Source organism: Medicago sativa, chromosome 8 (assembly GCF_051527215.1).
Source record: "Medicago sativa cultivar Bolivia chromosome 8, Bolivia_mono, whole genome shotgun sequence".
NCBI lineage: Eukaryota > Viridiplantae > Streptophyta > Magnoliopsida > Fabales > Fabaceae > Medicago > Medicago sativa.
The window spans coordinates 35,131,334-35,148,725 of NC_140756.1; the positions used below are offsets into that span (position 1 = coordinate 35,131,334).

General features: G+C 32.1%; 2 protein-coding genes across 2 annotated transcripts; one reads left to right on the forward strand and one right to left on the reverse strand.

The window, feature by feature from the left end:
* Window positions 1-664: 664 nt before the first annotated feature.
* Window positions 665-4,330, forward strand: LOC146898755 (uncharacterized). Its single transcript, XM_085734822.1, has 6 exons — window positions 665-824; window positions 1,687-1,879; window positions 1,996-2,080; window positions 2,222-2,276; window positions 3,546-3,684; window positions 3,896-4,330. Exons 2-6 carry the CDS (start codon window positions 1,703-1,705, stop codon window positions 3,995-3,997), a joined length of 558 nt encoding a protein of 185 aa, XP_085590948.1. The 5' UTR covers window positions 665-824; window positions 1,687-1,702; the 3' UTR covers window positions 3,998-4,330.
* A 2,319-nt stretch (window positions 4,331-6,649) lies between these two features.
* On the reverse strand, window positions 6,650-11,315 carry SWI1 (SWITCH1). Its single transcript, XM_085733311.1, has 8 exons — window positions 11,262-11,315; window positions 10,220-10,325; window positions 9,858-9,958; window positions 9,002-9,717; window positions 8,482-8,865; window positions 8,262-8,379; window positions 8,041-8,124; window positions 6,650-7,609 (listed from the first exon to the last, which is right to left on the reverse strand). The coding sequence occupies exons 2-8, from the start codon at window positions 10,257-10,259 to the stop codon at window positions 6,998-7,000; spliced, it is 2,055 nt and encodes a 684-aa protein (XP_085589437.1). The 5' UTR covers window positions 10,260-10,325; window positions 11,262-11,315; the 3' UTR covers window positions 6,650-6,997.
* Between the last annotated feature and the right edge of the window lie 6,077 nt (window positions 11,316-17,392).

Sequence of the window (17,392 nt, forward strand, 5' to 3'; positions counted from 1 at the left end):
TACAAAGTGCAGGGATCAATGCCAAACCAAAAAAAGTACAGGGACCAATGCCAAAATCTGATGAAAGTGCAGGGACCAATGACACATTTAAACCAAAAAGAAAAGAGTAAGTAATTATTCGTAGTATGAAATTAATTTAAATAAGTCTGAGTACAAAAAAAACTATATAAATAAGTCTGAAATTAATTTAAAAATTATATATACAAAATAAAGTATCAATTTAATTCTTTGTCTATCATCCCTTATTTTTTTTTTTTTTGAGGGAGTCTATCATCCCTTATGACAAGGCTAAATTAACATAATTTATACACTTTTATTTTTGAAGTGATTATTGATATATATTTTTTTTTGGTATCTTGATATACATTTTTTAACAAAAATAATTGATATACTTTGTTCGCCACTTTTAATATTTATACCGTTTAGAATCCCTAAATACCTGGGGGGAGGGTAATCGATGTGCTGATTGGTTGGCTAACTTTAGCTTTTCTCTAGACTCTTTTAATTGTATCATAATGGAGAATCCATCCAGTGAGCTCTGTAGACTTCTTTTTGATGACATCTCTGGCGCTTCTATGCTAGGAATGTTCGGATAGCTTCTTAGTTTTCTTTTGGGCCTTTGGCCCTCTTTTGTACAAAAAAAAAAGAATCCCTAAATATTTATATTGTTTAGAAATTAACCAAACAATTAAGTTTAATAAACTTCACATATTAAATTGTTCAGAATTACCATAACAAAACGTAAGTGATTTGTTGTTCCCTCCGCCATTCTCCGCCGTGTCGGAGATTATAGAGCTGCCATTGTCGTCCCTTTCATTGCTCTGGTAAGTTAACACTCACCTAATTACTTTACCAATCCATTTCCCACAAATTCTATCCAACCCTAAATTTATAATTTCAACTTCATTTACAAATTCATATGTTTTTCTTAGAATCAATTGTATATATCGTTAATGCTGCACTATGAAGCACTGACACTACTACGAAAACTGGACACGACACTGACACGGATACATTGAGTCATCAAATGAATTAATTGAACGTAATCACATGTGTCGGTCTTGTGTTTGTGTCTGACACTGGACACATCTTCCAACATATGTACGTTAGGACTTGTCTATTTACCTTTGTGATTTTTATTTGACTGTTCACCCTTCAAAGATATTGAACATGTTAGAAAATGCATGTTGGAAATTTTCTGTATTTAACCTGAAAGTCAAGTGAATTTTCAGTACTTATTGGTGATGATTTTGTGAAAATTCGCTGTTTCTATGTGTCGAGATGTTGTGTATAAAAATTGGTTGCATTTTTGTAAGTTTTAGTGTGTGAAAAAAATTCTGGATTGCATGTTGTGCAAATAAGATGGTGCTAGAAAGTTCTGGACTGAGACAGTAGTTGGCATGAATTTTTTTAGATAAATTTTAGTAGGATGAAATCCAAATAAACATGTGGAATATATATATATATATATATATATATATATATATATATATATATATATATATATATATATATATATATATGTTGCTAATTTTCGTGTAAAATTTGGTAAAAACCAAGCATCATTTGCACGGTGAAAACAATTTCTAGTATAATTCTACTGATGACCCATTATTCTAGTGTTGTATTTTGATCGAGTTGATGATTGATGTGAGTTTTATAACATTGGGACCATATCAACTGCAGGTATTGGCATTTCAGGATGGTTGAGTTCTCAGTAAGTAACGCTAGATATACTTATGTGCATGACCAGGAAAATCCCTCTCAAAATGCTGACATGCACCATATAGTTCTGAGGAGGAATTGTTCAAAATATTTTTTTGTGTATGCCTCAGCACTTCTTGTGTTAGCATGTGCAATCTATCTGTGTTATCTTGAGGTATGTCTTCCAACAAATTTTCCTTGTCTGTGACTTGAGGATGTTGAATTTGAAAATTCTGTGACTTTTTCCTTGTTTCTTTCTTTTTTGCTTGGTTATATCCCTTCTATTAACAGGAAAAATCGATCAGTCTTGTGTATTACAGCTTGTTTTTTGACATATTTCTTGTCAAGTTGTTACTTCGGAAGCCTGTTAATAAAGGTGAGTACTTGACTAACAGGGCATGTGATGCTCTGAAAGATAATTGTTATTTTCATTGTAGAACAGAGAAAATAAATCTAATGTATGTTTTGTTTTGAAACTTATTTTAGTCATTTTAAAAAGGTTAGCATTTGCTTGCAGAGTCTGTCGTGATTATGCCGGGTTTTGGAGTACAACTTGAGACTCACTATATGAGGTAATCTTTTTATTGATCAGTTACTCACTCAACAATCAACGTTAAGTTAGGATGTATGAAAAGCTTAGTGTAGAATTATATAGCTTTTTTATAAAGAATTGTGCACTCATAATAAATATTGTCTTTTGAAGAAAAGGTTGGGACATTAGAATGCTGTTGCTAGTTCAGGGTTCTTTAGTTTGTTTGTGGGATGTGGATTCCTTGAAGTAAGGAAAATACCGTAATCACACAGTCAACATATCTTCCACCATTTGATTCAGCCAAAGGTCCACTTTATTTCTTTTTCACTTCAAAGTCTTAAACCACAAAGGAGTTGTTTGATTTACTCAAACGCACAACTTTTTCCTCCGACCCATGAGGCCGTGTTGAGGCCAACTCTAGGATTGGATTCTGTTCGATCACAAAAACAGCACCATCTTTCAAGCACACCTTGCATCTCCGGTAGTGGTCTTTTCCAGAAAATCCGATATACAGTTATGGATTCCATCATCATCTACGGCAGAGTATAGGCGGAACATATGCTCCAGTATTTGGGACAAATTTCAACATTTTCCTCTCCCGTGATTGTGATGGCAACAAATTATTTGCATGGACTCAAGTTTCTGCTGGATACGTTGAAATGATTCAGGAATTTGTGCTTTGTGGTCTTATTAGAAAGCAACCTGTGTATGGATAGTAAATTGTGCTTTTGGGTTCGGTGGGATTTCAGATTCAAGACCAAGGTTTGAGTGTGTGATAAACTATGCTCTCTGCTTTGGGGTTTCAACTTTCAATGGATAAATTTGCCATCTGAAGTACAAGGGTCCCATTTTCACAAGGGAAAGCAACTGCTTTACCAACACCTGTAGCTCAAATTGTATTAGATTTGTAATTGTATCAGATTTGTTTATGCTAAATTCATTCAATTTGTTCATTTCCATTTATTGTATCAGATTTGTCAATGGGAACTGTATGCTTGTTCAATCATGGGTCTTCATTAAATTTAATGGTGCTTTTTCGGCTCAAAACTAAAAACTAAAAAGGAGTAAAGGACTTGATATGGGCCTTTGGGTGAATCAAATGGTGGAAGAATACTCCACTATATGAATGTGGAATTACTTTGTATAAAATCCACATCCATACGTTGGTCATGAAAATTTCTTCTAGATTTTTAAGCTCATTTAACTAGTTATTTTGTTTGGCTTTCACAATGACACTTCTAACTCCAGCATGCCTTTCCTATATTCAATTCCATGATGTGCTTATTTTGTTGTTGATGCTTTGTTACAGTGGAGAAGTCATCCGAAACTTTGTCCCTATTGACAAGATTCTAAAACCTGTTTTACTAGAATGTGTGACTCCAGTGACATGCTACTGGACTCTATCCTTGATTGTTTGCGAGGAATCTGAAATGGTGTTGGTTTTCAAGGTAAAGCTATATATTTTTCGCACTAGGTTTCATTCTAAGCGTCTTTTTACATGGTTCTGGAATACTATTGCTTATTATTGGAATGCTAAATGTATAAAGATTTCATGGTAACATGATAAGGCATTTATTTAACTGAGATACCATTCAGATTTCAGACAACTGTTTTATGTTTTTTACCTATTAATGGAGAATCTCTAAATTTGTTTGCTAGAATTTGCGACCACCAATTAAAATGCTAGTTCATGTTTGGAAGGCCTTGTGTGCTGCAACTGATAATAAAGAAGAGACTTGTACAATGGTAGATGATGGATAGCTACGAGTTCCTATACTCCCGGATTAGCGAAAAATTACAGCTATGATTATACTGGTTCTGGTTCTGGACTCACTGATAAGGTCTTGAGTTTATAGTTTGGAATGTAATGGCCAATTGACTATATGACTGTTATATAAAGTGTTTTCTCATCTCTCAGATAGTGTCTTGAAACTAAGATATATTGCATCTGCAGGTTCATACATGATAGTGATTAGTGGCCATATCCTAGGTTGGTAACATTACCTTCTGGATTCCTTGCTAAGAGTGCGTCTTTTACATTTTGAAGAAGAATTTCTTAAAGTGAAGATATTTATAATTGATTTTACAGTGCAAGATAAATATTAAATGAGTTTCAGAGTTGAAGATAAATTTACTATGGACTAAAGATGAAAGTATTTATTTTTAAGGACTATTAAACCAAAATTGAGTTATGATTTTGATGTGTATGTGTATGTATTTCCATTAATCGTGTATTTATAGAATAATTATGGAACAAATAGTCAATTTAGTCTTTAAACTATCAGTCTTACCAATTTAATATCTAAACTATTAAAATCGATTAAAACGACCTTGACCTATTCTTCTATCCAATTGCGTAGTCCCTCGGTTAACAATATTGGTTGATTTTCATGATAGTTTGAGCACTAAATTGATGTATTTTTTATAGTTTAAGGATCTTTTAATTGATTTTTATGGTTTAAAGACTAACTTGGCGAGAAGTTATAGTTTATGGACTAAATTGCCTGCTTATTCAAGTAATTATTTTACGATATGACATTTTCTTATATACATTGCTCCACGTTAAGGCATTAAAGCTAAATCTCAACAAAGAGAAACAACTATTTATAATTTTTTGGGGAAAAAAAAGGACGAATATGATATCAGAGCATCCTCATCGAAGAAACCTATTGTCATTAGGTATTTAATTTGTTTTTGTTTGTACACATAGCATATTTACGATCATTATTTTTTAATAGTAGTTTTTTATTTTTTTGGTCAGGTAGCCTAGTGGCTAGAATTCACCTTATAAGGTGAATAACTGGGGTGTCTGGGGTTCGAACCCCGGCCCCTGCATATAATAATGCATTGTCCTACCAACTGAGCCATGCTCACGAGACTTTAATAGTAGTATTTAACTAGTACTAATGTTTTTTAATCAACACCTTAATTTTTTTAGTGAACGAGTCTTACAGATAACTCTTTAGTAGATCATCTTGTTTATTTGTTGGAATCAGAGTTCATGAATTAAATTTTTAACGTTGGCCGTTCAAAAAAATAAATGACAATTATAATAATAAAAAAAAAAAACATAACAACAAACTGGATCTATATGTTGTAATGCTGATCTGCAAGGCAACATTTCTTATAAAAAGAGGTAAACGAATTATTTTTTAAATTAATAAGTAAAACTGGAAATTGAAGGCCATTTGGAACCTTATCTAGTATGTAGTATGAAAGATAAACCATAATCGACAAATCTTCTAATTAAAAAAGCACTACATACCTTTGTGGAGAACAAGTGTTGGTCAAAAAAATATCATCAAATGTTTACCATTTGTATATTATTTATTTTTGAAGAATACTAATTTGCAAAATAACAGTTAAAAGTTTGTTTGATCTGTTAAAAAAATGAGGGACATGACAACTTCAATTGTACATTGTTTGATTTGTAAAACTGTTTCAGAGACATGACAAACTGGATGCAAGGGACAAGACAACGATGAAAATTTGTGTCGCTCACTAAACCATAACACAATTTTTTGTCTCATGTATAAGTAAAATACCAAAATAGCTTTGTCCACAAAAAATCGTACAAGACCAAAAATTATCCAATACCATGGAATTTTGTCCATGTATTGTTTTATCTTAAGTTGTGTTGTTCTAACAAGTACTTAGCAGATTAAACACACCTTAAAGTGTTCGTGTATGAGTGTGGGATTGGATTACATAGTTTAGTTCAGCTCAGGACCATGGTTCCATATAGGTAGTTTACTAGCTCGGTTGGCCAGTTAAGGAAAATCGAAATAATTTTAAACATAATGTGTAAGCTTGGAACCTTGAAGGTTAGTATATGGATTATAAACATGCAAACATGCTTTTAAACTGCAGTTATTGTTATATCGTGAATATTTTATATTGCTATTTATATTGTGGCTGCAATTACAGTTAATTTCAATTTAAACCACCTGCATCTTAATATCAACTTCTAGAAATAGCAAATTATTAGAACATGATTTCAATCAAAAAAGTTCATTACAACCTAGTAGAATGCCTGCTTCTGATTTTAGTTGTTTTTGTGGTCCCTTTTGTTTTGGGTTATTTTCTTTGTCCTTTGTTGTCCTCTCTAATCTTTATCTGTAGGTCCCAGCTTTCATTGCTGCTACTTTTATTTATAAATAGGTCTGAGCATCTCTTATACTCATTTCTCTATTTAATGTATATGTGATTTGCCATTAAAAAAAAAAAATCCTCTAGCAGAATCAGCATTTCTATATCACAAGAATATCAATCTTGAAATAACATTACAGTCCATTTGTCAAGTAATAAAGAGTTTTTAAGTAAAATATATTAAGTTCTAGTAAACATTATACGAATTCCTATTTCAGCACACACATTATATATATGCAATTGAAAATACTATCTTCACTACTATTATAAACTTTGCACAAACTTTGCCCCTTTCTAAAATCTCCACTTGGATGATGTTTTAACATTACACCAAGGGACACCAGCTGATCATAAATGACATCCAGGCATTAAGTTTGCAACATAATATTAGCAATTGACCTGTTTAATGTTAACATTCAATTTGCAATCTCATTTGCAACATAATTGTAATATAACTTCAATCATGAAATGTCAAATAAGTAAAAATAGTCGCCCCACTGCCTATAAAGTTGGCTCAATCTACTATTACCAACAGAGTTTCAAAATGGTGTGGCTTCTTTCAAATATATATAACTATATAAGTATATATGTATGTAGCAGGACTTTGCCACATTACTCTTGGCCAAAAGGAGTTTCATTAAGGTTAATAAATGAACCATTCTTGGTGATGGTGGTAGTGATTTTGGTTTTTGTGGTCTCTAGTGGAGGAGAAAGATGAGTGGAAAAGGGTCCAGTGACATGTGTCAAAGTAGTTGTGCTCACAGGGCGCCTCTCAGCTAATGGCTTAACAGGAGAAGATGGGATAGGTATGGACAGTGACAAGTTGTTAGTTTTGGAATTTGAGACAAGCTTGGGTGCTGAGGTGGTAGAAGAGGAAGCTGAGGTTGGGGTTGGGACCACAGTGTGTTCATCAAGGTTGGTTACAGCATGTGGAGACAAGCTCATGTTTGGCCACATGAAGGTCCCTCTTGGTTTGCAAAGTTTGAAACCACTTTTCAGCCTTTCTATCTTTGCTGCTTTGTCCTCTGCTGCTCTGCTTCCTACTACCATTTGTGTGTCTGCTGATTTTGTTTTTTTGACATTAGTACCTTTCTCTTCCTCCCTTGTCTCTTCTCCAATGTTTACTGCCAATGATGTTGGTCCAAGCAATAACGCTGGTGGTGTTAATGATTCTGACATTTGTGGTTCTTCTACTAGTGTTGGTTTCAGCATTCCCATTTGATCCTGCATTAAGTGCTTTTCATCAGTGGCAAGAAAAATCCATTTCATTTATAGGTTGAAAGACAGTAATTACAGTATTGATTTTCATCAGTCTTCAACATTTATTGGCATAGATTGATGAGAATATAAAGTAAAATATAACAAGTAACATCACACAATATCATAATGGGATTTCTTATAGTTCTGTTCATACTCTATGGTACACTCTGCTGGACTAATAAATATAGATTTTTAAGGGGAAAATTCAAAGCAATCTTAGCATCATTATTTTGCAATGAAAACGCTCAATCCTATGAGCTCTTAATAGAATATTACAAAGCAATCATTAGCATCATTATTTTATTGTATTCTGATGAAGGTAGGTAGCATAATTATTTTGCAATGAAAACATTCATTCAATGAGCACTCAATAAAAGAAAGTTTATATATGTTACCTCCATGCCATTCAATGCCAAAGAAATTTCTTTTAGCTGTTCTTCAATTTTAGCCTTTTTATGAACCAGCTCCAAATAAATATCCTACAATACAACAGATAGAAGAATTATTAAAAGCTACTGTTGTCTATATGTCATGTAACCTCCCAAATTCCCAGTCCCAACATTACTATTCATATTAATCGTTAGCAATGAGCTGGGACTATTATGCTTCCCCTCACCTGCTTAGAAACCTGGGAACCATAGTCCTCAAAATTCAAACTTGACATACAAGAACTAGGAGTAGTCACAATAGCAAATGCTTCCTCTTCTCTTTTTGATGTGAGCTCCCTCATTTCTCTGTTTGCAGAACAAGAAAAGTAAGCAATAACTTGAAATCAATAGAATAACCAATAACACTAGTCATTCAATCATAAAAAAAGAAAATGAAATTGACAATACCGTTTCAACTTAAATATTTCCTCCTTTATCACTCTGATTTCATTACTAGTGACATTTTCTGGTGAAATGCTGTCACCAGGCTTCCAACCAGGGGGAGGAGTCCAGTAAGGATCTTGAACACCCAATTTCTTTCTAATATCAGCAAGATCAGCACTCTCTAACCAGTATTCCATTGAACCTTCAGCATTGTGTTTCCGTCTGAATCTTTCAACTCCTCCTGGTGCCACTTTTCCAGCCATGTGTTTCAGCAAATGATCAAGTAAACCTGTGTCACCAATATACTTTCGTGCTTCTGATCTCAGCTCTTGCCTCATTATTGAGTTTCCATACACAGCTCCTTTTTCCTTCATAACCTTCAACATGTTCTCCTCTGCTAACTTATACCTTCAAATGTACAAGGTAACATATATAAGTATATAATATCAAATTAATAACTACACTAACTAACTAACACCTATTAAACCAAGTGGAAAACTTACTTAAAAAAAGGTTACATCTTTGAATACAAATAACCATTTACCTCTCAGCAGCCCATCTATCAATCCATATTTTTGGCTTGTTTCTGCTATAAACCACAAGTTCTTGCTTCTTGGTGTCATTCACTGCTTTCTCAGGCTTTTTATCCCCACTGCCACTGCTCACACCTTGGTGATTTTTCTTAGACTTTTTAGCCCCGCTGCTACTACTCACACCTTGTTGATTTTTGTTGCATTGACGAGTCATCCTCTTTACCTCAAAAGGAGCTACCTTGGCAGCTTCTTCCATTTCTTCTTTTTCAATGTTCTTTCTCTTCTTCACATTAGTCCCTACTCTGGCCTTAAAAATGACACCTTTTTCCTTCTGAATCACAGGTAAAGGTTCAACCTTTTGCTCCTCATGACGGCCCAAGAACCGAACTTGCCGGCGTTGTCCCCACTGCATCATACCAGAGAACTTGATCTCAGACAAACATGAACCCTGCTTGGGAACCAAACTAGTAGCAGCATCATTGATAACTGGGCTCTTAGGAGGAGAGGCCCAGAAGCTCCATGAGTTTCCTTTCTCTGCAAATTCATTAGCTGAGATTCTTCTACAAAGTGTTTTGATTGCAAATTCCATTCCCATCACGTATTTCTCGTCAAGTGTAGGGATTTTCTTCCCCTCTGGCTTTCCAAAGCTTTGATCGTTAAAGTGAGTGCTAAGAGATTTGAGGCTTGGATACCTTAGATATACTTTTTGCTCCCCTTTGGCACTGACCTACAAGATATCAACATCTACTATATGAAACCCAACAAAGATGACATTTTTAGAACTTCATAGAGTGTTTGAAATAAAAGAGAGAGCTTTTCATGTAATACTTAAAATCAAATGAAAAAGAGTGAGCTTTTTTATATTACCATTACAAGGTTCACACATTTGATTTGAACTGGGCAATTTGGTGGAAGGTAGGAATGATTAATTTGGTAAAATCGACCCACTTCAAAGTCCACAGGAGTCCCTGCAATATTTGTTCAAGTTTATAGCAAAAAGTGACACTTGGTCAGAAATGTGGAAACAACTTAGGGTAAGGACAAAGTAAATAGATGTACATAACAAAATTAACAAATACAAACAAATGTAAATTGTAATTATATTACATATAATTATTACCATATAATGAAAGTCATCATTTGTTAGCAACAAAAAGTTGGAAAATGTGAGAGATACAATTTTTAGATGGTGCAAAAAGGATACAAAATGGCCATTTCAGGGATATTACCTAAGATATAAGTTGAATCAGAGGTGGGTGGGAAGAGCATGACTGGTTTGTCCAAAAAAGAGATTTTTTTGCTTTTCCCCTTGTTGACGTGGACATAGTCCTCTTCCTGGTATAGAAAAAAAGGGACACAAATTATTCAAATCCCAATCAAATCATCATAGTACTTGATATTGTTACTGAAAATGACACAAATTTAAATTTAAACAATGCCCTTTATCATATAGTACTTCTGTGTTATGAATTAATATTATTTCTGAATAAATTTAAACAGTAGCCTTTATCATATATAGTACATCTATGTTATGAATTAATATTATTTCTGAAAGATGACTGAAATTTAAATCTAAATAACACCCTTCATCATATATTTTTTCAGTAAGCAAATTTTGTAATGAATTGGAATAAAATGGATGCTTCTCTTTATATGAAAAAAATAAAATAAAAGAGGTACACTAGCAATAAGTACATATTAGACACAAGTCACACGGCTGAAAACAAAATAATTTAAAGAAATTTAACAAATAATAACATTTTGTGGTTTACTAGAGTTAGGGATCATTTTAAATTATTGATAATAAAAAGACCTATTTGAAGGTGTTATGCAAAGTTAGGGGATAATTTAATAATTTATTTGAATTTTGAAATAATAACATTCACCACATGTTAATTTTTCCATACAATCTTATAGCATTTCATTTTATCAATTATTTAATTTAATCAATCAATCATATAATCACATGTCTAATAGATTTAATAAAAAAAATGTCAAACAAATTCCTAAGAATGTCAACTAAATTCTTCATATTTAAATACAAATATATACTATGAATCAAAAGATAAATTATATATCATAAAGTTAGCTATATTTGCATTTATCCTCAACCAAGTAACGAACGCATTGTGCATGGCATTGGTAATTTCACTTTTTCAACTATTCACTTTTTCAACATGTCATAACAGAATCAAGCGCGTGTGTGTAGTGGTGAGTATTTTTTTGTGCATGAACAAAAAATCCATGAGAGAGAGAGAGAGAAAATCACACCAAATCTTCAGCACCACCACTGGTAGCAGCAACCAAATCACAAGCACGTACCTTCATGATCTGCACAACAACACTCACAATTGTAAAAAATTTCATCTCAAAACTTGTACCAAAAAAAATCAAAAAACTTCATCGCAAAAATTGCATTCATAATTAACAAGTACCGTTCTTTCATTTATTCATTCAAACCAAGCAAGTGTAATTAATGAATGTGACAAAAAAAATGAATGAAGTATAATTTTGTTACTAAATCGATGAAATGAAAACAAAAATTTCAATCAATCAATGCAAAACAGAGAATCGCTTTCACTTTCACAGTACTGTGCAAAAATGGAAACAAAAATTGCACAGAATCAAGTTCAACAACAAACACTGAAGCAAAGAAAAAACTCCAAATTTGTGCAACTTTGAAAAAAGAGAAAAAAACACAAACTGCACAAGTATTAAATGCTTCTGAAAATGAAGATGAAAAATCAAAACCAGATCTTAGTGAAAAACTTCACACTCACTTTGATTAAGCTTAATGAAGAAAAAGAAACACAAACTTCACACGTTACAATGCAAGAGTGAAGATCGATGGATCGAAGTTGAAAGAATAAATAGATGAGAAGGTTGTTTTTTTGGAGAGAGAATTTTCTTGTGTGTTTGAAATTTTCTCGAGAAAATTGGAGAAAGAAAGAAAGAAGAGTGAGAGAGAAAATTAGCGTGGAATGAAGGAATGAAAATTTGTTACGTGCAAACGGATTCGTTAAATATATCTCATGATTACGATTCTCTTCTCGTTACGCATGTGGGTGTGTGAAATGCAATATTTTCATTATGACGGATATGCCCCTGTTAGAATGTTGGGGGAATGAGAAACATGATAACTTCATATTTTCTCACTCGCAAGTCATAGTATTGTGGTGAATAGCGAATAGAATTGTGACACGTGGAGTTGAGTTTTGAATGGCGGGTTTTGATTGGTGCGTGAAGTTCACGTACACTGATTGGTAACATTTAAACTAATATACATATATTACTTTATTTATGTTTTTTTTAAGGGAAAATATATAGACTAACTTGAATGGTTTGCATTTACAAATTTACAATATGACGTGATTTTAGGAAAATTGCACTAGAAAGAAAAAGTAGTAGTAGTTGTAGTGGCTTTGGAGTCAAAAACATTTCACTTATTAAAATTAGACTGTATTTTGACATTTATGGATTAGTTTAAATAATACATGTAAATTATTAATAGTGAACAAAATAAAAATAGAAAATTGAAGTGATGAATAATAGCATTCACGCGAAACTACAAAGACTAATATGTTCGATGTAGTTGAGGCTCGTTTAAAAAGGTTAAAGTATTTCGATAAATGGTTTTCATACGTACTCGCTAAAAAACGAACTTTCGATCGATCATTTAAGTGACCTTGGTTATCTTTTTTTATGATCATAGATATACGAAATGACAATAATCAATGTATATATTTGGTTATCTTTTTTATCGTGGGGCGCATTCTTGGACTCTGCGTATGCGAGAGCTTTAATGCATCGAGCTGCCATTTTATAAATGTTTTTCATACTCATCAACTAAAAACGAAATTTCGATCAAACAATTAAGTCACCCAAGTATCTACCACATGTGTCAAACGATGTTGATTTTTTTCTTGTATTTGGTTATCTTTTTTATGGTACATATACGAAATGACAATAGTCAATGTATACATTTGATAATTTTTTTATGGTAGATATACGAAAAGATAATAGTAAATAAGGAAAACTCATACACACAAACATATGAACCACCATTAGAATTTCAATCACAATATTTAATCTAACAATTTCGACATTTTTATTGATTGAACTAATGCTTGTGAACTATTTTGTTACCTATTATAATTTATATATCTCTTTGCAATTAAAAATAATATATATTAGCAAATGAATAAATAACTAATGACATGCTTAGCACGTGGGACTGGGGATGTCGTTGTGAATGTGATGGTGGTGCTGCTCGTAGGCATGTGAAATTAATTTGATCATAAAATTCATCTTATGAGAATTATTTTGGAAAACAAATTGACTTTGGTGTTTAAATTTTTTGAGAAAATGAAAGATATTAGTGGAACGAAAAAATCTGTTATGGTACGTGCAAACGGATATTGCACAACGACGATGATCATGATTACATATTGTTCTCACACTGCGTTTGTGCACAATATTATTTAAATTACCAATATGCCCTTATTTTCAATGTTGGTGCGACAGTGTGAGAAAAAACATGCTAACTTCATCAAATTCCTTCACCCGCAAGTCACACTATTGTTTGTTCCAGCAGCATATATTATTAATGAATTAATATAATTTTGACACCTGAAATATAATGTTGTTGCTTTAGTAATTCATATAAGTTGTTGAACACATGTCATTTAACTTGTTAAGTATATGTTTGGTTTTACAGCGATAAAAAACTGGTTAAACGTGACATGATTTAGTTTTAAATGGAGTATGTAGGGTATTTCAACACTTATAAGGAATTAGGTTTGTAACTTGCATCATAGCGAAAAGAATAATGTTGGTAACACTTATTTTAATACACTTTGTTTAACCTTCACTTTTTATTGGATGAAATATATGTGGGTCTCATCACTTTATATGAGACAAATTCTTAAAGTTGTGTGACCCACATGTATTTCATCAAAATGGAGAATGGATGTTACAAATAACGTGTTAAAATGAGTGTTGAGAGCATTACTCTAGCAAAAAAATAACTATCAACCATCTATGAAAGGCTGCAAAGCTACTACACTTACTTCAAAATTAGTTGAACAATAGATTTAAGAGTAAAAACTAATTTTGGGGTTAAAAGCTAGAAATATTAGCTTCAAGTTAGAATCAAATGTCGAAATCAATTTTAGGTGTTTGAAATATTTTTTACTATATCTCTATTGCAAAACAAAAGACACAATAAGAAGATGTGAGATTTTGAATCATTGAGATAGAAAGATGATGCATTTTTGAAAATAATGCAATTTTCAAATTTTTTTTATTGTTTTAATAATTGCAGCCAACTGTTCATGTCAAAAATTTCCATCTCCTTATACACAAATATATTTAGCCCAAATTTCAAAATTACAAACTAACCATAATTTTTTGCAATATATGGTAAATCGCAACACTGATTGAATAGTTCTTCAAATAAATTATACGACAACGCAGTGGTGTAGTACAGTAGAAACTCTTTGAATTAATATTCGGTAAATTAATAAACTCTCTAAAATAATAAATTTGTCTGGTCCCGACTTGGGCCAATGTAAAAAATTGAAAAACTAGATAAAATAATAAGATAATAATTTTTCGGGAGATCCCTTTATAATTTTCGGTCCCAAGAAAATCATAAATTAATAATTCATAGAAACTGAAAAAAATATATTAAGAATACATTGAACACATTTGTTCCTCTTATTTACATTTACTGTAATTCAAAAGTCATTATTGATTTCTAATGCATATGAACACAGTAGTTACTAATTTACGTTGAGTCTCAAGGTTTGCTGCAACGTAATTCTAAGAGGCATAGACTAATTTGCCTTTTTGTTTGGTATGTACAGTATAATTACTTAAAAACTTTTTAAATTAATAATTATTAATTTATCGATAAATTAATAACTCTCTAAATTAATAAATTTCTCTGGTCCTGACATTATTAATTTATAGAGTTTTAATTGTATTAGGAATTCGGAATAATTTTTCATATCATCTTGTTTCCCCCCAAAAAATGTGATTCTTAGCATTAGCGTTGGCGAACATTGTTTTGTTGATTTTTAGCTGAAATGGATTAGGGAAGAAGAAGAAAAAAAACGGTGTTTAAATTTCCCTGAGAAAATGAAAAGATGTGTGAGAAAATTGGTGTACGATTATGATTCTTTTCTTCTCTCTCGTGCTTGAATTGCCAATAAACCCTTGTTTCAATGTTCGTCGTAGAAACATGCAAACTTCATCAAATACCCTCACTCACAAGTTACAGCATCACACATAAATAACTAATATAAAATTGTGACACGTGGAATGGACTTTTAAATGCACCGTGATTACATGCCAAGGTTATTGCTTTGTCTAAAAGTCCTAGCTCAACTGACAAATGCTGAAATTGCAAGGCCGGACGTCGTGACCCGGGTTCGAATCCGGTACCTCACAGTTGTGTGTGAGTTTAATTTTAGTGGTTTACCACTTCATCTAAGGTTATTGCTTTGTCTGTGTTAAAAAACATTAGAGCACCTCCGGGAGGTATTTTGTTCATGGGCATAATCATGTATGCTTCATCACTTGCTATTGCATTAATAAGAAGTCTTTGGGAGATTTTTTTTTCTTTTTTATATTAAGAGTTGTCAAAAAGAAGAGAATTTTTTTTTTTTATAAACTTTGCTTATGTTATGAGCATACCCATAAATGTTCCATCATTTGCTACTGCACTAATAACAAATCACTTTTCAAAAATATTTGCGAGGGTATTTATGTAGTTCGAAAATATTTTAATTTTGTATTTTAAAATATTGGCCATTGATATTTGTAAAAAAAAAAAAAAGAAAGATATTTTTTATTGATAATTAACTTTCATTTAAGAGATACATTTGGATTGTCTAAATACTACTAGTAGTAGTATATGGGGTAAAGTTGTAGCACCAAATATTAGTATTTTAAAGTTACACTATTGGAGAAAAAAATAAATAGCAATGTAGACTCCATTGAAGTTGCTCTTCTAGACTACTCAACGGGGTTCATACATAACGTTTACAATTTATTATGAAAATTACACCAAAAAGAAATTTCTGAGTAAAAACAATTAATACTACTCTTGGTCTTGTGTGGTATAAGAAAAAGAAGGTCCTTTTTGGGTGTCACATATACGTTGACTTTGTCACAATTGGTCTAGGGGGCCAAAAGTGCAAAAGGGATAAATTTAGAGGGTTTTAGGCCAAGAATTGTTATTTATAGGATGCCAAAATCGTAAGATTGTGATACTTAAGAGGCCAAAACTGCAATTAAACCAAAATATTAATTACATAGATGTTTTGATAATATTAGTATTAATTTTTAGTTATATATAAGGCTAAGTTATCTTACTTATTCATATTTCTCTCTCAAAAAGAAAAACTTATTTATATGTCTAAACTTGAGTTATTAAAAACCTAAACATAAATCAAATCATATGCCTTTGTAGGACGATCTAATATATTCTCACTATATCGGGTAGTTTATATTATTATTTAAAAAAAAACATTGATAAAATAATAATAAGCGTGGGAACAGATTCTTTAACCTACGTGGACCCATCTCTAACAGACTTAACTAACTAACAGATTTATTCCCACCCAAATAGTTCACTCTCTTCAGTTGCACCTTACTATATATAAGTTTCATTCTACAAATTTTTCGACTCATCTTCCATTTTTTATCTCACCTCTTCCAAATAACAAAACTGTGAAGTTTGAACTGTGCGTTTTCTACTCTTCTTGCTGAGCCTTTGAAAAACATTGCATTTCTCCCACCTTTGTTCAAAGTAACCATAAGTGCTAAGTGAAGTAGCAATAAACGTCACAAGAAAGGGGGGGGTTTGAATTGTGACCCTTTTTAAAATTATTCCTGAAACTTTAAGTTATACTCAGGAAAAAATTCTTGGTGAATATTAGTTTAATAGATAGATAATTAATTGATTTTATATAAGGGACCAGAATGTTCAGGAGAGTGATAATATAAGCAGAATGAGAAAAATGATATTAAGCTGAATTATAAAGTTAATTTAGTTAAGACCAGATTGTTCTGGAGAATGATAAAACAATATAATAGACTGAATTTAAACTTTAGTTAAATATTTAAGCAGTTGTTTTATCTTGGACCAGAATGTTCTGGAGGCAGTTTAATTTGTAAAGTACGAATTAAGTTAGGACCAGAGAACTCTTGATTAATATGATTATAGTTAATTAGGACCAGAATGTTCTGGAGATAGTTAAAAATAAATGCGTGTGATAGTGTGTGTATATTGTGTAAATTAAAAGAGATAGAGAGAAAGAAGAATAACACAGGAGAGTTATCCTGGTTCACCAAACCCGGCTACTTCCAGTCCCCACACACCTCGTGTGATATTA